Consider the following 22,844-nt stretch of genomic DNA (forward strand, 5'->3'; position numbering starts at 1 on the left):
ACAGCCTGATCTCGTGCCTGGCCCCCAGAAGGGAGCTGCGCACATATAGTGGTGCCATCAGCTTCGCCTCTTGTCTGTAATTCAAAGCCCTATACAACCAGTCGGTAAACAAACAGGAGTTGTCGAGCTGATGGCATAGGGTGGGAAAAGCTTCCCCCAGGCCAAGGAGGGCCTCCTTCCTTGCGAGCAGAGACCCGCGGGGCCGAACAGCACATAGTCCAACGCAGGGCTCTCGGGGGGCATCTCTGCCACTGTCCCCTTCCCTGCCCCTGTCCCCATCCCTGTCTCTGCCCTGCACAGGGCAGATCTGGCCGTGCCGCGGAGCAGTAGGGCGGTATTGTGCGTGAGTGCCTCCGTGTGTGTGTCCCTCCGCGTGCGCGATGCCCCGCCACACCGCCCTTCGCGGTCAGCACCCGGAGACGCCTCGCCCCGCCCGGGGCCGCCCCGCGGGAGGAGCCGGCCCCTCCCGTCCCTCCCTCCGCTCCCGGCGGCGGCAGGGTTCGAGGGCAGCGGCGCAGCGCGGCAGTGGCGAGCGCGGAACCCCCGCGCCATGGGCGGACGGTGCGGAGCGGCGGCGCGCAGACGGCCCCTCCGGGGGTAGCCGCCCGCGGCCCGCACTCGCGGAGCCCGGCATGAACTGAGGCTGGCGCTGAGGATGGCGAGCGCCCACAGCCCGCGGTGGCCCCTGCGCCCGGTCCTGGGCGGCAGTGGCGGGGGGTTCTTCTTCGTGCTGCTCTGCGCCTCGGCCGGCCTGCCCCGGAGCGGCCAGCAAGTGCTGCGGATCGGTGAGTGCCTCCCGTGGGCCCTGCGCAGTCCGGTCCGCTCAGCGGACAACACCGGCTCCCGCTGTCGGGACCAGGAACACCGCAGGGGACTTGCCACCTCTGAGCTCTTCCCCTCCCTCCTGCCCCGGGCGCTGCGAGGGTGCAGTCTAGTGCCGGGGCAGCGGGACCCGCTTACCTCCCGCGGGACGCGGAGCTAAGCGCACCCCGCGGGGACCCGCAGAGCCGGGTCTCGGACTGCGGGCGACGCCGGCTGGGCTGTCCCCAGCCCGTGGCTTTCCTCGGCGGGGCGTCTGTTCGGGGAGACGAGCGCAGCCCCCCCGCTTTGCTCCGCTGCCGGGCTCCTCGGGTCTCTGCGGGTGCGGCTCCCGAAAGTTTGCCTTGGTGCACGCTGGCGGGACGCGGCAAGTTGGGCGCGGGGATCCCAGCGGAGCGGGTCCGCGGAAGGGTCCAGGGTGAGCACCCTGGGAGCATCTCCGGGGCTGGAGGGCAAGGAGGGTGTCACCGCACAGGCGCTCCGCGGCCGCGGGTGTAAACTGCGCCCAAACCTGGTCAAACTTGGCTCCCCGCGCCGCGCCGTGCGGCCGCAGGGGTGGTCAGTGACCTTAAAATGCGTGCCGGCAAGTGCTGAGGTTTCCGGCACCGGAGGGGAGAGCGAGCGGCTGCGGTCTGCGCAGGGCAGCCTTTTGGGATGGGGGACGTGTTGGTCTCCTTGCCCTCGGCCCCCAGCCCTGAGTGGGACCAGTTCCGCCAGTGCTGTACGTACGTGTAGCCCCAGAAAACAGGAATTTATTTTAAAGTAGAAAACTCCGCACCATGGAAACGGGTCTCAGTGCACAGGAAGCCTCTCTCCTGACAGTGGGTTTCTTGTGTCAGTCAAGTGAGACGGTGAATACAAAGTATCGAAGAGTTAGGGGTTAGGAAAAACTGTGGAGAAGATGTAGGCTGAATCTGCCACACTTCTGTTTTCTCTGCCTACCCCTCTTTTGCTTGACAAACACTGAATATGAAGCAAAACCAGAAGTTCCTGAGCAAAGCAAAAGATTGATGTCTTTTGATGTGACAAGTGTTAACCCTGCTCAGCTTTCCTCACCAGTCTTCCTTTAAACATCACGTGGAAAGCTCCTCACAGGGTTAGAGAGCAAGGGACCCAATGACTGAAACATTTAAATAAACGCAGTCCCTCAAAGTGCTGAGCAAAGGCAAAGGGAGGGAGGAGGGAAGGAAAACTGAAGGCACTGAGCACCTTATGGCTAAAAATCTGTAAGTTCATAACTGTCCATAGTCAGTGTATACTCACTATTTTCTCATGGGTGCAGATGAAGTTTGCTGTTTCTTTGCTCATCCCTACAGTGTAACTGTGCCACATGTGAAGCTGAGGGGAATAACTGTTCACAGGCATAGAGCACATGGAACACAGAGCTCTTACAGATGGGTAACTTCAGGGCCCACAAAACTTGTGGAAGAAAATAAACTGTTCAAATAACTTAGCCACATGGTACAGCAGGATGCTTTGGAAATACACAAGCATCTTCATTGCTGCTAGGCAGCCTTAACTTGCTTAGCTTCAATGGGAATAGTCTCTGAAGGAAAAATGAGCATGCCAGGGTGTAAAGGGAAACAAATTTGCATGAACATATTCTAAATGCTTAGCTCTGTGCAGGATGAAACCTTGGCTTCACCACTGGCATCAGCACTACAGAGACTCAGGCAGAGCTTTAGGGTGTGCATTCCTGATTCTGTCACCTTCCCTGTTTAAGCAAAGCGTAACTTGATTTGCAGCTTCTGTTTGGTCTAGCAAGACTCCCAGGCAGTTGCCCACGTTGCTTTTCCCTGAAATTGTTCTGCGTGGTTTGTAGACTCTCTGCTGCAAGATCTGTGTGTATCTCTATTTTGGATTCACTCCATCAGTGCATGCAGCAATGGTACCTTAATACTGATTCAGCTCTGTTACTTCCACCACAACATATAAAATAAGTATGACAAACTGCCCAGCTTTCAATCACAGTCACCAAATACACATCCAGAGAGATGCTGCAGGAGAATAAATGCTCCATGTCTGTTACATGCATAAAATATTAAATGTATTCTTATTACCATAGTTATCCTGCCTAAAAGGTAATGATGTTATAAAATATTAATCCTTCACATCTGTTAAGAGCAGCAAGTTTCTTTGTGGAATCTGTCACTCACAGAGGTGACGAACAGAAGTGATGACAGTAACTCTTCCAACACTCTTATTGATAACATAAAAAATTATCCCAAAGCATTTCTGACAGTGAGGAAAGTCCTATTAAGCCATCAGATTTTCTTCTTCATATTTTGGTTAATTAAAGAAGGGAAAGCACTGCTGTACAATGGCGCAGCAGTTTGCACCTGAGCAGTTTAATTGCGTTTTCCACTGTTAGTGACCTGGATTTCTTTTTTTATTTTTTTTTTCTTAATTATTATTTTTCTGGCTTGTAATGCAGATAAATGGATTATCTTGTTGATATTTAATTAGTTGAGGAAGGACACACAAGTGATAGGAATTCTAGCTATTTCTCAGCATCTAGCTAATGACTACCTTACTAGCCATCTAAATAAGAAAAGGAGGGATGGCAAGATGACCAGTAATTTAACTCATTAAAATAAAAAACATGGATTTTGAAATAAGAGATAGCTTTCCATTTCAGGTAACACAATACTTAAATTTTACTGTCTTACTGAATATTTGTTTCTTGCTCATGTTAAAAAGCTGTTTCTTGATATATGAACTAATATCATCCTTATCTACACATAAACCAGGTAGGCTATATTATATAAGGGCATATTTAAAGTTCATGGACCTAATATTTTTGATTTAATACCAAAGAATTCCTAGTTTTCACACTGCGCCAACCTAAAGTTCCTATCTATCCTGCTTGTAGCACTTGTATAAAATAAATAAACTCAAAGAATAGAAGAAAAAATAGAAATAAAGACAAACAGGTGCTGAGTTGCAAAAACAGCTTCCAAAGCACTGAAATCTTAGCAGCAACAAAATGTATTTATTAATACTGCAGAGCTTTCTCATATCTTACTGTATGTCCTTAAGGCCATTTAAACTTCTTAGTGGGTTATAAGAATATACTTCATCAATATTACATGAAAATTTATAAATGTTAGTCATTCAGGCTACACTCTGTATTAGAACTAACCAATAGTTGAGAAACTACGCAAGTTATTAACATATCACTGGAGTTAATGAAAAAGAGAACGTGCCAGTTTTCAACAAATACCTGTAGGAAGTTATACTTGGATGAATCTTGGAATTAATCTCTAAAATTAACAACTCCTGCAAATGAACAAATGAATAATTTTTAGGTTTCATAGAAATTGCTTTAGGTGATGAAATAGATACCCTTGAGTTCATACCAGAAGTAATTTTCAGTAATATGTGTATTTCTGTACTTAAATGGAATATTTAAGCATGGGCTCATGCTCTGCACTAATTTATTCCTTACTTAAACAAAAGCCTTGATGGTTTAGTGAATTGCGTTTTCAAAGATGCAGGATTAGCCCCATAATGCTTCTCTCCAACTTAGAAATACAGGTTTCAAACAGACACATGTAAGTCAACCTAACTTACAAAATATTATTCTGTAATGAGTTGAAATCTTCAATATACATGTCTGTATTTCCCAAGTGGGGGCTAGAGCTGTGAGGTTTTTTCCTGTGTGACATTGCCATTCCCACACTGTGAGAATGACAAAAAGACAAAAACCTAATTAATTTCACTGCAAATTTGCTACTTTTTGTCAACTCTGAGATTTTGTTTGTGAATGGAAAGATATTAATACACATTTGGGCTTCATCAGTGTCACCCGGCAAGAACTGTATCTGGAAAGTGTTTATGAAGGCATATGGCCCTGTCTTCACTTAACATCTTTCATTCAGGCCGCAAGTACAACCTCAATACTGCTTTTTCATTACAGTCGTTTTGTATATCCTGGTCAGTAATAAAGATTAAATCCTGCTTCCCCCCAGTATTTTAAACAACTGTCTCTAATCTTCTTTTCTCAGAAGGGCTTGATTTGACCAACAAGACTATAGATTGTACTGCAGTAAAAAAAAATCCTATCCAAGAACTGATTAGTTTTACTCCACAGCTTTGGATCTGTAACCCGCAAGCCCAGTATGTCCTAGTTTTTGGTTGACTTCAGATTTTAGTTTGCAGTAATGACTTTATGATTTGGGGAAAACTTTACAGTGGAAGTGATGTTACCTTTCCCCCTCTTTTTCTTTTTTTTTGCTGCTGAAGGTAGTGTAGTATTACCTAGAAAATAATTAGCTTTCAAATGATGATTTTGCTTTCACTGAGCAAACACAAAATTCAAAATTAAAACTGCTTCATTATTCCAAATAATCATCTTTTTAATTTCAGGTAGAGGAATGAGTATTTGACAGGGCTGCTGAAGTTTCTTTCTTTCTTTTTTTTTTTTTTTTTGTATTCCTCTAGTAATGCAGAAGGTTCCTTGTATTATCTTTACAGCTTCACCTGTACCAAGACACAAACTAGCAGAAGGATGGCACAGACACTGGGAAATGTGAATCAGTTATATGATCCCGTTAGAAGTGGTCTCTAAGAATCAATTTTGAGCTTATTTTCTTGAGTCCATCAGGCTCTTTACAGTTACATGTTCTAGTGTTTTTTCTCTTTGGGCTTTCAGACTGCACCATCTGAAGTTTAAAAGAGGTGCATTATAAATTCTGTTAGCATTGAAATTGTTCCCACGTTCTGCCATTGGGTCTGCACATGCAAACTTGGTCTATTTCAAGGAAAATTATGTTTACCGCACATTGATTCTGGCTGAGGTTCAAGACCAGCCGTCCTTCCATATTGCTAAGTGGCATGGAGGTCCTGGTGCAATGCTGAGTAGGTGGAAGTGACAGTCAGAGTGCAGAAGTACCTGCAGAAATATAGAACAGGACTTGTTTTGAGTGAGCAAGTATGTGAAACTCCTTGTTCTACCCATATATGAAGGAGTGGCAAAACTTCTCACAGCCATTGTGTCCATCAACACTTCTGCTAAAAGCATTATCACAGATCCTGAAGCATTGCTTTGGCTCTCAGGTGGAGAAGGGACAGAGTTTTCCCTGAATCCTGTGGTACCTCACTGAGACCTTAAAATCGTTGGGTTAAAAAAAATCAAACAGGCTGAAACCCACAAAAACCCAGTGCTTTTTTCTTTTTTTTTTTTTTCTCTTTTAAAGATCAAGTATGCTAAAATATGTTAAGAATCATTCACTACACTGTAGGTAATACAGGATTTTCAGTTCTAAATGTTTTGGACACAATAAGCAGGAAAACACACTTGTGTATGCAGTGGATTGAAGGTTTTGGGGAAAAGAAATTGCTGTTTAAAGGAACAACTTTAGGTAGCTATAAGAAAAGAAGAAAAAAGTTTGGAAATAAGAATTTATTGTCCCCCCTGGATGAGCAATGGAGAAGAGTCTTGCCAGAATGTTTATATGGTGCTTGCTACCACTCACTTCTAGTAAAGATCACCTCCGCTTCCCCTCCCAGGGAGAGATGTGTCATTAATGTCCTCAGCATGCAAGCCAGATCCCCAGGTGAGTAATTAGGCTTGCCTAATCTGCCACTGCTGTTTCTGCAGTTAATGACAGTCTGTATGCCAGCCCAACGTATCCTAAGTATTACTTAGTTCCTTACTTCTTTAATGTTAAGTGTCTTCTCCTGCCCTAGAGCTTTGGTCTTCTTGGTTCATGACAGTGCACACAAAAGCTAGTAGGTTTCTAACGCTGCTTTCCTGCAATGAGTAGCAAGTGGCCCATGCATCTGGGCTTACAGCTATGTCTCTAAACAGGTAAATCAAAGGATGCTCTTTCTATTTATAAGTCTTGCCTTGTTATAGCTTTACCTAGCTATAGTAACGCTACTTCTGTATTTTGCAAATCAGCAGAACGATTTAGCAATTAACAGCTACTATGAATTGTGCTGTCTTTAGGGGAAGCTGGATTCTGTAGATTGGTTTTATCATGATTCTGCAAGACAGACTGAGAAGAAAAGCTGTATGTGTTCATACATACAGCTTAGATTCATACATATACTTTATATTCTTGGATCATGTAATTAGAAGGCAAATCCATAGAAATTGGTGCTTTGGGGATATATCATGTGATAAAAGGTTATATTGAACTAGTTTCCTTACTGCTTTGTTTCATGTAGTATGAGCTTTCATATTTCAACAAGAATTGTAATTAATAATAGCAACACTGATATTCTGTAGAGCTCAGAGTACTTCACAAAGCACATACAGTTAGTTTTATTTTATGACTGGGGAAGCCAAGGCCAGATAACTGAAGTGTTTTGTTGGCAAACTTGTGGCAAAAAAGCTGGGAGTGACTCCAGGTCTCTTGAGTGACATCACCCCAGACCTCTGCCCACTGCATCACAACTTTGACATTTTCTTATAGTCTGCAAATTAGGCGAAGATTTGTATTGATCTATTAGAAATTAGTAGTTTGAAATGCTAAGTGTTGCTGCTACAGAGGCATAGGTGTGTGCAACTAAGCAACTCTTATGTAGGTGCTTTATGCCCTGAATGCCTTGCACATGCTGGGAGCTCAGCCCTGGATGTGCAGTGCAAAGCAGGTAATGCTGGAGATGTTCCCTGTATTAGAGGATTCTTTGAAGAAGCAGAGCATATGTCTTCCTCTCTTGATTTGGGTAGTGGACAAATTTTAGGTGTGGTATCTGACCTTAGCCAGAAGCCCTTCGGAGCCAGCCAACGTGCATGACCCTTGAAAGTGCCTTTTCACTGCTCAGATTTCTCTGAGCATCTTTTCAGCATGGTTTGCCATGTCCTCTCCAATCTTTGCATCTGCTCAGCAGAGTGCTGTTCTGCTAAAGGTCAGGCATGGCAAGCCTTAGTAAGGGTAGTACCGAAGAATTTCATTTTTTTCCCCCCATTTTGGCACTCCACTATGGCACTTATGCCCCTGTAATTATACATGTTTTGAATACAGAAACATTTTGTTATTTGTACCAGTTCTAGAAGGATGTGCACTGTCAAGGTGGTTGTTTTCACTAGGCTGTAGCTTCCAGGCAAACACAGCAACCCCTGTGAATTGGCCTGACTTGTTCTCTTGCATCATGTCTATTCCAGCATGATGTTTCCCTCTTCCCCAAGGAAGAGTCTAAGCAGCTCGAAAGAGGCTTTCAGATGATATCAGCCATGAGTAGGGATGTAGATTGTACTATCAAAACAGTTGAAGTCTTTATCAAATATTCATGTGTCCTTACAAAATTCTACAGCCATGCTAGCTAGGAATTAACTCTGGCTTCATGAACTACACATCTCAGGGCTCAGCATCCCTTGCTTTCACTGTGTCAGTCTCAAGCCTGATGAAGATATGGAGAAATGAAAATTAGATGCACCGAGATGTAAATATCCAGAGGGGAAAAGAAACCCCAACACAATAAATACAAATTTTGCTTTCACAAAAATCACCTTTTCTCTGCTTACATTCAAGAAAAGATACAAGAGAAGCCAAAACCATTTTACTCCTCCTTCCTGCTGTGCAAACGTCTTTCTCCTAAATGTCTTGGGGGCCCTGTGCCAACCCAGTCATTTCTATAAAGGCTTTGAATAGGAAGCTCGGGCCTGATGGGATGTGAAAAGTAGCTTATGTGAAGTAGTTACTTCATTTTTGAGGAACTGCAAATTAATTGTGATTTCTCTGGAATGGTCCCAAGAGATTAATCTCAAGACATCAAGTCCATATCAAGCTTAAAGGCTTCCTATCAGTAGTCAGAGAGGAGGCCAGGTAGCTGCAGCAACAGCGTGACATATGTAAAACACTGATTATGTCGGTATCACAGAGAAAGCGTTTAAAAGTTGGGTCAGGTTTTTTAGTTGTACTATACTTTTTCAGAGGCTGTTAGTCACTGTCAGATTGGCCGGTGAGTCAAAATGCATGATGAATAACTTCAGCAATCTCATATGGTATAGTAAGAAGCTATTGAGAACTATTGAAAGAACTAATAGTGAGCCACTTAAGAATTCTTTCCTACAATTTGGAATAAAATAAAATTTAAATTTCTGATTAAAATATATTCATGTTTTGGTTTTGAATGCTTTTATTCATCTTTGGATTCAGAAAGTGTATAGGAAGTTATTTAAAAATCACACATCATCTTTGTTAGCCTATTGGAATGGGAGATGAATGAGTAAATATCTTGCACAGGGTGCGAGAAGGACATGGAGTCACTGCTATACTGTTTTCCCTTATGACTGCTCAGACACATTTTGTATGATAGACCATGCTCATGCTAAGCAAAATGGCTTTGTTAATACAATGCTATATCCCAATTTGCCTGTACTTAAAAATATTAAAAGCAAAAGACTATATCAAAAGAGTTAAGTAAATGAGGCAGAAATCCTGAAGACTAATGTATGCACTTGGGTAAGAAAAGATGGGATTTTTAAGTTGCTCAGTCAGCATCAGTTTCATATTTCCCATATTCTGGGGTTTCACTTTTTAAATCTTACATATTCATATAAAAAGTTTTTGGTATAATTCTATATCATTGTGTAAAAACCAATCAGAAATGCAGGAATGTTCCTCTCCTGCCATGTGTGCATGGCAAGGATCACTAGTGCAATGCAGAATGGAGACCTGTGCCACCCATCAGCAGTAGATGTGGCTGTTTTTCCAGTGTGTGGCTGGTCTTTCTCCAAAGGTGTTTGGTGATGGAAAGCTGTCTGGCAGCACAGCAAAGGGGCAGTGCATGCTCCTGGCTCATACAGATGCAGGAACAAATCCAGGCCAAGGGACAGGCTTGTTTCTGCAGCTCTGGGAAACATGCATCATACAAACAGGTATGGTAGGCACTTATCTGGCTGTTCATATAAAGCTGTCAGTGACTGTGTTCACAGCACCAGACCATCAAATTTTAAGTCTCTTTGCCTACCCTAATGACAGAAAGTAGAAATACAAGGTTTCCTGCTTCTCCATTTGGAAATGGTTTGGCAAAGGTCCCCCTGAGGACACACAGCCCTCTTGTCTACAACACAGGTTCCCTAAGCCCAGTGTCAGAGATCTGGGCAGAGAGGGAGCTCGCTGCAGAGAATGGCTTAGTATCCCATGCATGGGTTTGTTTTGAAAAGAGACCGCTTGGATTTTGACTGTGCTAAAATTCATTGGGGGTGACTTGCTGGTCTGTGATGTGCTGCTAAGCTGTTGCAGTGGTGGTGTTCGGGTAACTTCAGCACTCACCTGCAGATTGCTGCTGCACACAAAGCCTCATTGAGCTGAGTGGATGCCATCAAATGCAAAGTTCAGTGTGCACTTGGCTATAGATTTTTTCCATGGTTATAAGCCAAATGTCAATGCAGCTCAATGCATTGAGTAGATTTCTTCTCTGCACAGGAACCTTTAAGGTTCCCAGTCTTGCCTCCTCTGTTTCTGCTTCCTTTTCTCTGAGAATGGAGATGCTCACCTCATCCAGCTACATGCTGTGGCACATGATTCAGTCCTCCCACCAAGGCCACTTTCAGAATTTTGAAGTAAAAATGATGTCTCTCTTCTTGCTATCTCTGATCCAACAACTTTTACACAAAAAGCTTTTTATTCTTCCGAAGCTGTTTCCTTTCAGCTATGCCAAACCACCCCAGAAATGTATCAGTGGGGCACTCCAGCCAAAGTCTAATGTGAGACAATGCTTTCCAACTGTAACTATCTTGAAAATTTTCATTTCACGTCCAAATTGTTTACTTATCTGCTAGAAACATATGTTAAAAGAAGTTAAGGCTCTGTTGCCCAAGGTGCATTTTAATACAGGGGAAGAACTGCTTCAGATATTTCACATTACATCTTCTAGCTCTATCTGGTGCTGTAAATTATAAAGCTGCTCCACTGAACTGAATGAAGATTAAATTTTTGAACACTGTTTTCTGAAGAATGCAGATTTTTCTCTTTGAAATGAAGAATCTGTCGTGCACCAGTGTGGCTCACTGCATACCTTGCTGCCTGAGACTTTTTTTTCCTGTTAGGGTGCCAGGCTGTTCCCTGGGGACCATGTGCTGTCATTGATCCATGTACTGACATTAAAAAGCATCTGCAGCTGGACTGAGTGTGGAGTGTGCCCTGAACAGCAATTGGTGTGGAAAACTGTAATCCTTCTGCTGTCATCTTGAAATCAGAACTGTCCGATGAAGGAAAGCTATCAAGAAACATTTATCTTCTCATCTAAAGGGTAGATTTACATTAAGTACAACCTCACTATGAGGCACTGGCACAGGTTGTCCAGAGAAGCTGGGGCTGCCCCATCACTGGCAGTGTTCAAGGCCAGACTGGACAGGGCTTTGACCAATCTGGTCTAGTGAAAGGTGTCTCTGCCCCCCTACAGTGGGGCTGCAAGTGAATGATCTTTAAGGTCCCTTCCAACCCAAACCATTCTATGATTCTATGATCTGTGTAGACCTTCTTGTGGGTGCCCAATGTATGTATGATACACAGATGTGTTTAAAAAAACCCAACCCTATTGTTTGCAGCATCCAAGTGAAATACTTATACACTGCTGTTTTACTCAGACGCATGCTGCTATCAGGCTGAATTCCTGGCTTTCAGCCTTCTTCTCTTCTCTCTCTCAGTGTGTGGAGATCTCATCTGTGTTTATTTCCTTCTGTGCCTAACAGGGGCCCCTGGAAGGAAGCTGTGTGGGTGCTTCTTTAAAGCAACATAGTACTGAGAGGATCGAGTGTTGCAAACAGTTTTGTGCCTCTCTATAAAAGGATGAATTTAGTCCTGTTTCCTCTTATGAACTGTGTTCCGTGTATGCACATAAAACCCAGACACTACAGCTGCCCCAAATGCTGCTTGCTCAAAACTGCAACACAACTCTTTGGTGCAGACACTTCATGGGGCCAGAGGTTGTTAACCAGTGTGGGAAGAGCACCAGTTCTCCATGGCCTCCTCTCTGTGTCATCCTCATCAGCCTCACAGGGGAGAGCGAACCGGGAGACCTGGTATCATGGCACCTCATTTCCTTCCCCTGTGGCAGCTATGCTCCCTGTCTTCTGGAAGCAGCATATGGAGGAGCAGCAGCATGTCCTTTACATTGGAGTGGTGGCAAACATGCTTGGGACTCCAGCAGACAGCATTACTGGGTGAGTGGATCAAGGTCACATCTGCTTTGTCAAATTCTCCATCAGCAGAGACGCTTGAGGTGCACAGCATACATCTCTACCTTTTCAGCGGTGCTGGGGTTAGCACAGAATCAGAAGAGAAAGAAAATATTTTTTGCTAATTAGATGGCTATATGCTTTATGCTCTTTGGTTCTTTGCTTCAAATGGCAATGTTTCTGTGTGTAAGCAGATTACTTCTGTGTTAATCAGGGTGTTTCACAGGCAATTGTATATAGGCAGAAGTTAGTCCTGTTTTCCATGATGTATTGGAATACTTTGCACTGCAAGATAATGAGAAAGGCTGATGAGGGAAAAGAGAATGGCCCTTTATAAATTCAGAATAATTAATATGACAACTACTGTTTTAAGATGACTTATGTACTAATTTATTTCTACAAGTCCATAAGCGAAAGGGTGATGAGATCCCACCTTTTCTTCCTTTTCACAAAGGTAATTTCAGGAAGCCATTGTATTAAACTTTGTCCTGAGTATTTCCGTGAGTGCTAAGTTATTATCATGCATTGTCAATAAAAGATGAATCTTGTTTCCGAGCAGCTGTACTTATCCTTAGTAATTTCTCTCTGTCCTGTGAGAAGCTTCGTCAGAGTCAGGCTTGATCTGTTTTCTGTGTATTTTTTTAGAAGTATCATGTGCCAGAAAACAAAAACTTTAGCAATAATGCTCATGACGTTCTGAAACTGCACCAAGAAACAAACACAAAACACTGCCCATCAGTGAGGGATGAGGGGAAAGGTGTCCAAAACAGTCTTGGGAGCACCCGAGGTGGGGAGGAGGTGGGGAGGAGGTGCTCCAGGTGCCTAAACAGGGATCCGCTGCAGCCTCTGGAGAGACCATGGTGGAGCAGGCATCCACCATGCAGTTGTGAAGGACCCCAAGGCCAGGGCAAGTGGAAATGCCCTGAAGAAATAGTGGCCCATGGAGAGCCTGTGCTGGAGAAGTTTTATACTTGCAGTCCATGGGGAGGATCCACCCTGGAGAAGGGCAAAATTGTGAGGAGGAGTGGCAGAGAGGAGCTGCTGTGGGCTGACCACAATTCCCCTTGTAATGCTTAGAGTGGAGGAGGTAAAGAAGTTGGAATGAAGGTGTGAAGTTGAGCCTAGGGTAAGGGGGAAAGGTGGTGCTTTAATTTGTCTTTGTTTCTCACTATCCCAATCTGCTTTCATTGGCAAGAAATTAAATCAATTTTCCCCAAGTTGAGCCTGTTTTGCCCATGACAGTAACTGTTATGTGATCTCACCATCTTCTCTTTACCTTGACCTGGGAGCTTTTTAATCTTTGTTTTTTACCTCTGTCCTGTTAAGAGGGGGAGTGAGAGAGCATTGGGGTGGGTGTCTGGCAGCCAGTCAAGGTCAACCCACCAACTAGGAAGTGGAAAAATGAAAAAGGATTATGTCCAGGGCTCATCTTTAACACCTTCTGGTAAGAGTAGTGTGAAGCTGCTTCTCTCCAATGGTTTTTAACTGCTGTTGTAAAGGCTGGCATTTCTTAGGTGGGAGACTGAGCTCCTCAGTGATACCAGCTGACTATGCATTTGCACAGTAAGAAACTGGATTTTAAAGTAATTTAATTAACTAAGCTTAGAAGGTGAAGAATAAAATTTGATGGGGAGCTTTAATTAATGCTAGAATTCCTGGCTTTTGTATTTGCAACTCAGCTGTTTGCAATACCAAGAACATATTTTATTACAGTTCTTAGAATAATGTAATGATTCATGGTATAAGAAGTAATATGTAACAGTGAATGTAAAATTTATGTTAGTAAACTCTCTTCGTTGATTATTTGATCCATAATTCTAAACCTGAATGTAGTTATTGCTTTTATATCTTGCTGTCAGTGCTGAATTAAGTCATATTGGAGAATCAACAGGAATCAAAGAAGTTTTTAAAAGGAATATTCAATGTATTTAGTTTCACATTTTAGAATTTTAATACACACAGTTTGTTCCTTCATTACTCCTCTAAGTTAAAACAGAGACAGGTGGGGTAGCAAGAGATGATGGTCAGCCAGACTGCTGATTTAACCTCTTGAAAGCAAGGCTTGTAATTAAAATGCTGATTCCTAGTAAGTAAAGTAGGTGTTAACAAGCTCCTTGGGCATGTATCATATTTAAAATCACTCCCTTCTTTTGGCAGGGATGACGGAAGCAGGCACAGACTTTTTCAAATATTAAAAACTCAGTCCTTCTTCCATAGTAGTCAGTTTGTTATGAACCCCATTGACAACCGTTTGATTGACATGAGCTTCAAACTGCTCATCTTTAGCAGATTTGAGAGCAAAATTTCTTTGAAAACCAAGTCTTTACTCTTATCTGTGAGTTCTTACAGAAAATCTGTGATAAAATGGGGTACAAAATAATCTCTTCTGATTCTCTGACCTTTGTTTTAAGTGACAGACCACTTTTTCTCAGGAAAAAAAAGACCCAAAGGCTACTTTAGCTCTGCCTCTCCCAGAGTCAATGGAACTATGGCAGTTTATAGTGATGAGGTTCTGGCAAGTATATTATTCTGACAGAAGAGAACAGTTGGGCAATTTACTGCAGCTCATCCAAACTGCAAATGAAGGTTCTGGATTCCATTACGTTGAGGAAATCAACAGTAATAAGCCTTGTCCTACTTCCTTTTTTTCCAGCTGCTGATTTTTCAAGGTCTCCCACTTTTGCAAAGGTTTCCTTCTCTGCCTTGGTTGTTCTCACCAAGCAGAGGCATGGAAAGAATGCCAGAATTCATTAGTTTTTAGTAAGAACAGATGCTGTCAGGTGTAAGTTGTTCCAGCTACTGATGGTGCTGTAAACAGGCTTGAAACAGAGAGCTGGAACGTCTTCTAGCCAGTTTCTAGAAATAGCGTTATTATGCACACACAATCACATGGTTGGAGCTAGCACAGCAAACATTAAAAGCACAAACCCCTATTTATATAGAAGAATGCCTTGTCAGAAAAGAATCTTCTCTTCCTTTATACAGCTTAGCACGGAGCTTCTGATTCAGTACATGAATATATCAAATAAGGTCAAGTATGATACAATTTTGGTGTCATGATGAATTCACGGTAGAGCTAATGTTGTTACAGTCCTGTTGTGACTGACATAAACCTGTCACATTTTCAATAGGGTGATTTGTGAAATACGTAGAAGAATCAGTGGAGATAAAAATAAGTAATGCAGTAACAGCATCCATCTGGTCATAATTTTGATTGTAATATACTGAGTAACCTGATTAAAGGCTCATATTTAAATGTAATCTGGCAAAAATGCTTATGAAAATATGAGTGAGAGAGAAGGAACCCAAACTGTTGATCTTTGCAGGCAAGTGAGGAGGTAATGCATCCATCCACATGGGGCACAGCTCCTGTCACCAGCAGTGAGCCCCCAGTATGGAGGGGGGCAGCAGGCAGCCCCCACCCTTTGTGGAACCTCTTCTCAGTGGGAGAATGTTAGGCAGCCTAGTGCATTTGTACTTGATGAGAGCCAAAGTAAAATAAAAAGACCCTGACTGATATGCTACAAAGTAGAAAATCACCTTTGTATTCACACTTAGGATGGTACAGGGGTCTCAGGGTCCCCGTGGCCTGTGATTGTGTCTGAACATTTTGAGGTCATTCAATCACTCCTATAGCTAGTAGAAATGGTGCATTTTGGGATGGATTAGCTTCTGCCATTCTTCATTACATGCTCAGTGGACACAGGAGTATGTTACTCAAAGAAAGGAAAGGCAGCTGCAAATATGTAAAACACAGTATCACAATTTGTTAATTTGAATTTTCCCCTCACATTACCAATCTCTAAATGCACAGGAATACTTTGGGTGACGTCTGATCTAAATCTGAAGAGCTCCGTGACCCCCAAAGAGCCAGATGAACTTAAATCATCCAAGTACAGGATCTGTTCAGTTTTTTTGTACTGCATCCTAAAGAAAACCCCATTGCTGCTAGATCTCTTTTGCTGGATAATAATGCTGCATTTATTGTGAGACACAGTAATGCTTATATTGCAAGTGAATGAAGGAAAAAAGGAAGGAAACAAAGAAATAAATAGATAGATAAAGGTCCAAGAAACAAACTATTTGCTGAAGACTTGGCCTCCTGAAGCCCAGGCTTGTCTTATTCCTCTTCCTGTCCTACAGTTACTGCATCCTCAGCTGCCTTTCTAGTTCCCTATTGACTTCCTCCCCACAGAATCACCTGTGATTCTCCACTTTCTTCAAAGTCCTCCTGCCTATCCCCAAATAACAACCAGCAAGAGGCAGAATCCCCAAGGCACACACAGCCAGCAGACCAAACCTGCAGGTAATGAGCTTTTTCCTCGGTGAAGCCGTTTACTGCATTCCCCAAATAAGTTTTCACACAGTTTATAGGAATTGCATGACTTTGAGATCTCTGCCATTTGTCAAACTTGGCTAAAGGTGGCCAGTGGTTAAATTATTGGTGTTAACAAGACTGAGATGATCAGATAGCATGATTTTGCAAGCTTTGTTTCTTTAGAAAATCCAGATGGAAAAGGGACTTAAGTTTTTGGCTTCAGAAATCAGATGCATCTGTTATATACAAACTAGATTATATCTGGGGTAGCAAAATACAGTTTCCCCCCATTCTACACTCTCTGAAGATGTATAATCAAAACAGATTAGATCTGGTGAGATTTGTGTTCCTTGTGGGGCAAGAGCAGCTTAAGATGTGATGCTACTTTCCTTCAAGCCATACAGGCTTGATACCAACAATATCTTTCCTTCCTCTCCAGCCTGGAGACAGTGCAATCAGGATGTAGACAGACGTAAAAAGAAAGCTCTTTGATAACAATTTCTAGAATACCAGGCTCATCAGTGTAGCTCAGCTTTCTCTTCATTAGAGGGAAACATGTTTCAAGAATTCAAGAAGCATAAGATGTTTAGAACTACACTGATGTTTGTTATTCAAAAAGTGTGATCTACATCCTTCACACGTCTCAAAATTTACACTGCTCTGTTATGTTGTGGAAGATTAGTAAAGCACAAAATCAAAGAGAATTTTTCATCTTAAATGTGAAAGCCTTTTGCAACACAGAATATTCATCAGAAACATCTATGTATGAATTAGAAGGAAGAAAAATTCCTTGCAATGAGAACATACAGTGATCAAGGGATATGATGTCCTCTTGTACGTGAAGTGATGGAAGAGGAGCTGGGATTTGGAGAGTTATTTTCTCAATGACTCAGACTGCTGCAATATGAGGAAAGGACATGGGGCCAGTAGGAAAGCAAATGATATATTTCTACAGTGATATCTGCATATGGTGGTATATCTTATACATATGGACCACATATGGTAACAGGAACAGCAGTCCCGAAGCAGTATTGTGCTGTTTGGCTGTAGTCATTTGCTGGCATACTAAGGTAGGTTATAGTCCTCCAAATTCCTGTCACCATTTTTCAATCTGTGCTCCTTTCTCCTGCCCTCTCAGCCCTAAAAAAGTGAGCTGGAGGTTGCTTCTGAAGCCTGAAAGCTTGCCTTATAAAGGTGATATTTTTTATGAGATTCAGTGACTGCAGTTCTGCTACAATAGCCCTTTACTGCAGTCTTGCTATCTCCTGTCATCATGAGCTCAAGCACCAGTACACAGAGAGGGTAAAGAAAAGGGAATGGAGTGAAAAAACCTTAGATAAGAGCAAATTGGCAGTTTGAGGATAATCTTAAGTATGTGGAGCTGTGTTTATGCACACTTTCTAGTAAAACTCAAGTGCTTTCCAGCATGCAACATGCTTAAGAGATTATGGAGTGCAGGATTTATTGCAAAAACTCTTGTGAAATTCTCAAATATGCTTCTCTTATCGGGGCATATTGTGTTGTGCCCCAAACTTGAAAGAATACTGTGGTGTGCACTTGGGCATCTAGCAAGACACATGTATGTGCTTATAAAACTACCAAGATAGTGTAAGAATGTATTTGCAGCTAATGGGGGATAAAGGGTTTATTTATTTTCTTTTCAGTTGGGACGTCTTTGTACTCAGTTAAGACTCAAAGATGTTCTGTATTTCTGCCAGGATAAGAAAAACAATTAGCAAATTGTAAGAAAGGCAGCAAGTTTCCTGGCTTTGTAAGTCTTCAAAATTCAAATACCTGGCAGTGACAAAACAATGACAACTCTGACTGCTACTGACAGTCTGTTACTTTTACAGTCACCTTCCAGGACGTTATTGCTTATCATCAGATAGAACAGCTGGCCCTGATAGAAAAGACAGGTTGCTACAGATGACAGGATCTTTACAACAGGCAATCATGATGGCATTAGTGTTTATCCACAGCAGTAAGTATATAAATCACAGGAAACGGGCTTCCCCTTTGAGTCAGAATCTGTTGTGTTATTTTTGCCCAGACACAAATATTTATCCACCAAAGGGTGAAATTGCCAGATGCAGTTCATGCTTAGTCCAGTGGGCAGTTAGAGAATATTGTCCACAGAGTACAAACCTGATTTTGGAATGCTACTTGGAGACACAGATGTTAAATTAAAGATTGTTTGTGTATTTATTAGAGAGTTCTGCTTGCACTCTGTGAGCTAGAGGTATTTTGTAATCTGTAAGTGTAAATGAATAGGAGGTTCAAATGGGTACTCTTCCTCTTGTGAAGTCTTTGGTGGGAGAGTGAGGTAATATATTGTGGGTATACTGTCACCAGTTCATGTACAAAACTCAGCAGCTTAGAAAATAAGGTTAATTTTACCTAAGTAAATACTGATATGCAATTTTAGCTCAATAGTTGGGCAGTTTATTTTTATAGAACAGGCACTTCCCAGAAAATGTTACATAAATCAGGGGAATTTACAATTTAGGCATCCTCTGGAGCTTTTTCATTCCAGTTTTCAATGTCAGACAGCATTCAGTGTTAGAGGTTTGAAAGGAAGAAATTAGAAACTATAATGGAGTATTATGGAAAAATATCCCCCAAGAAAGCTCTTTCCCAGCTTCTTATCCTTTGGTGTTTCGCCTATTACTAACATGCATGAATTCTGCATTTAATCTTATCTGATATAATCGTAGCTGTTCTTGTTCCTGTGTCTCATCTTTTCTTGGATCCCACTGAACCCTCAGTTCTCGGTATCACCATGTAGAAATACATTACCCAAGTTAATTATTCTTTATATCAAACAGCATTTTCTTTTATCCGTTTCAAATTTGGTGCTTTCCTATTTCACTGAATATCTTCATGTATCCATACAAATGAAAAGGGTAAACTGGAGAGGATAATCTTCTGCCTGTATCCTTCTTGCTATTTTCTGTATCTGCATCACATTTTTGTTGCTTGGTTCCATCTGTTGGCCCCTCCATCCCTAAAGGCAGAGCCTGAGCTGTGAGCTAGCCTTCATTCCCTTTAGTATTAACAGGCAAATACAAATAGTAGTTGTGGTTAAACAAGGTGCTGTTATCTTGAAAGCAAAAGAAACAGCTAAGAGAATGGAAGACTTTTCCCTCTGGAAGCTTCCTTATGGGAAATTTTGGTCCTGAGAGGAAAATTCCAAGGTTGAAGAACAGTAGCAGAAATTTCACAGCTTGGAGTGTGCATCTGTGCTTTCAATTCTGCTCATTCTCACCTTTGTCAGAAAAGGATGTCCTGAGAGGAGCAGCCTCTTCTGATCTCCCCAAAAAGCCATTCTGTTTGCCTAACTGCCCTGCAGAGGTGAATTCTGTCCCATAAACCCCTACTGTGGCTTTGTAGTTTTTTGACAGGGCACTCCAAGGTCACCCAAGTGTGCTTTTTATAGCACTCCTCCTTCTGTCTCTTGAGGGAACTTTCTTGTATACAGCAAAGTTTCACCTGTCTCTTACAGAAAGCCAATGACGTTAGCCTCTAGCGATACACGTATAAATAGGTATTGACTCCTGTGTAGGCACTGATGTAAAGGAAGTGGTAATTTTCCGTATGTAAATTATAACATCAGGCCTTTCATCGAACATAAAGTTAACTTTTCTGAAAGTGGGTTGTGCTACCCCCTAGACGAAGTTTCCTTTGAAAACCACCTCCCACCTTGTATTCCACACCCTATTTTTCTGGAGCTATCTCAGTTGCCCTGTTCTGTAGGGTTTTGGTCACTGTCTTGCTAGCTGTATTTGTCCACAGGTAATGCTCTAATATGTGTTGTATGCAACAGTGAGATCAGCACCCACATCAGAAAGATGCATCAACATGCTCTTTGATCTTGTCTGGAAAGGCTAGGGTGCTTCCTCAGGGTTGAGTTCAGCTCCGCAAGTAAAACATGCAATGATATAAGTGGTCCTGTGGGGCTTTTGTAGAGACTTGGCTTACTGCACAAAGAATAAAAATGCAGGGTTTCCTTAAGTTCACAATTGTATGTGTATACAAGTCAGAGGCAGGCATGATCAACCAGCAGTTGTCTTATTCAAAAAGACAAAAGCTAGCTATAAAATCAAGAAAGGAAAGGGTGTACCCTTGACATCTTATGCTTGTCATCCAGTTTTAGTTCTACAAAAATCAGGGATCTAGTTACATGTGTCAACATTGCTATCACTCTCTTCTGTTCCCATTTGTGCTATGTATCTCATTTGTATGAAATCGGCTTCTGCTTGCAGCAGCAACTGTTTTCAGCTTTTTCTTTAAAACAGGTGTTATTCTTTATTATAAGCCAGGGAGACACATTGTAACCAAATCCTTGTATTTTCAGTATGGTATTTACAAAAGTGCTGTAATTTGGCTTGCTTGCACTGAATGTTCTTAATGATAAAACCTCAGGCTTCATTGAAGTCAAGCACTTACAGACATTGCTGTCTGCTAATTTTCTGTTCTTGGTACATCAATAGATGCCAGCCAAGACTGTAGTGGTAAAGTGAGTTTTTCCAGGTATGTGTTACTGTGGAGGAATAAGATATTTATAATGATTCAACTATAGTGACACATATCCAACTATAATGAAGCATATCCAACTAGGTGCTTGGAAATATGTCAAAAGCTTTTCATGGTTGCCGGTCTTGACAGTGAATACTGCAATATTAATATTTAGTAATTTAGTAATCCTGTTGCTTACTTTTCATGCAGGAATTCTGGCAACAGTAGAATTGTTGAGAATCCATTTTTGGTAAAAAAATAAGAGCAATTCTTTAACTATGTACATCTGCTGAAAGCCACACCAGGAAGAGCTGCTTGGATTTGGTGGTTTGGTTTCTTGTTTTGGTTTTGATTTTTTTTTTTTTTGGTGTGAGGGGGATAATAACAGGAACTTACACTAAGGACTCCTAAGATCATGACAATAGGTTATATGTCTACTACCAGAGGAGAACCACCCCTGTAGCGATGGAGTGTCTTTTAAAAATGTACTTTACAGCCACAATGAGCCTGTCAGTTCTCCTTCTTTCTTTTCTTAAGAACAAAAGGAAAAAGAAGAGAACTAGTCATAGTCAGGTGCCAGGAGCTGAGTAAGTGGTATTTCCTTTTTTCCCCATGGTGAGCATTGCGCATTTCACCAAGGAGCAACCCTGAGGAACAGAAACATACTGGAGAAATTCACTGTTGTATGTCATAGAATCATAGAATCATTTAGGTTGGAAAGACCTTTAAGATCATCAAGTTCATTTGTAAGCATTCGTCCACCCCTAAACTATGTGTGATTGCTTGAATAAAATCACCTTCACTGTCCCTGCTTTTAACTTTACTGAAAATCTGAAGTGTACAATATTTACCTGTGCACATCCCCAGAGGTTTGTGGGGACAAACTTTTTTGGATGTATACAAGCAGACACAGCCAGATCAGTCCAGAAGAGATATCAGTGAATTGTTGCAGAATGCACTCCAGGCTAGCATGCTTTGTCAAGGGAGCACTAGCGTGGTTCCACAATTTTGACTCTAGTCATTGCTTGTATTCACCCACCTTGGGGTGCTGATAAAGATGCTTATTATCTGTGTAGACATGCCCTAACAAGATATGTGCTGCACAAGGTGCTATACAAGCATGCATTTTCCAAAGAAGCAAATGTGAAATGTAATTTGAAATAGGAGTGAAATTTTACCGCATCAAGCTTGTATCCACATAATAGCCTAAAAATTGTGAATCTATAGAAATAGGGAGGCTCCCTATCATGAAGTGGCCTTGACCCATGCTATCACAGAGTAATTTGTAATAGAGGGAACACTGAGGTTGCTTAATTTATACTTTTAGTAAATAGAAATAATGCTTTACTGCCTAGGTCAAAAAATCTATTTTGTATGGAAAAAAAAAAACACATCCTCATACTGTTTCTGTGATGAACATCTCATCCTCATAATCAGATGAAAATAATACAGGCCTGAGAACATACACATATTAGGGCTGAGAGTCTACTCCCTCTTTAGTTACAGTGTCTTTAGACATGTCTGGAGATGAGGCTCTCCTTGCACTAGCAGAAGGTTCTGTAGACCCATCCACCAAAACAGGTGACAGCCCCACTTGAGAAGTTGCAGTCATTTGAGGTGGATGAGCTCTGTTGTGCTCTCACCAGATGCCCACTGGTGGTAGGCTTGCATGAGGTTATGCTTCTAGAGTGCTTCATCCAGATGAGCAATAGCTTGTGTGCCCTAAGACTGCCCCAGAATGCAAGCAGAAATCTGATAACTGGGAGTGATCAACACGTGAACTTCAAAAACACACTTTGAGCTTTGGCTGAGCTAAAGTGCTATGTGTACCTGCTCCATAAGGAGTTTTTCACTCACCTAACAGCAGCAGCCATGCCGTTGCTACTGAGCAAAGTATGTATATACACTGCGTGCCCTATGTCTTAAAAAGGATATGCTGTATGAGTGCTCCAAATTTTCACTCTGTACTGGATCCGTCACTCACAGATTTATGTGCCAAACATTTTATTTGGCAGCTGTTTTTCTTTGGTAATCCAACAAACTCTGGTTGTGCTAATA

The 22,844-nt window shown here is 42.1% G+C and overlaps 1 protein-coding gene across 1 annotated transcript in view; it reads left to right on the forward strand.

Moving 5' to 3' along the window:
• Positions 1 to 655: 655 nt before the first annotated feature.
• GRIK1 (glutamate ionotropic receptor kainate type subunit 1) overlaps positions 656 to 22,844 on the forward strand; it is a 174,693-nt gene continuing 152,504 nt past the window's right edge. Inside the window, exon 1 of the mRNA XM_034074032.1 lies at positions 656 to 785. Coding sequence (XP_033929923.1) covers positions 656 to 785 — 130 coding nt within the window. The remainder of the gene's footprint in view (positions 786 to 22,844) is intronic.

The sequence above is a fragment of the Melopsittacus undulatus genome, chromosome 2 (genome assembly GCF_012275295.1).
Source record: "Melopsittacus undulatus isolate bMelUnd1 chromosome 2, bMelUnd1.mat.Z, whole genome shotgun sequence".
NCBI classification, from domain to species: Eukaryota; Metazoa; Chordata; class Aves; order Psittaciformes; family Psittaculidae; genus Melopsittacus; species Melopsittacus undulatus.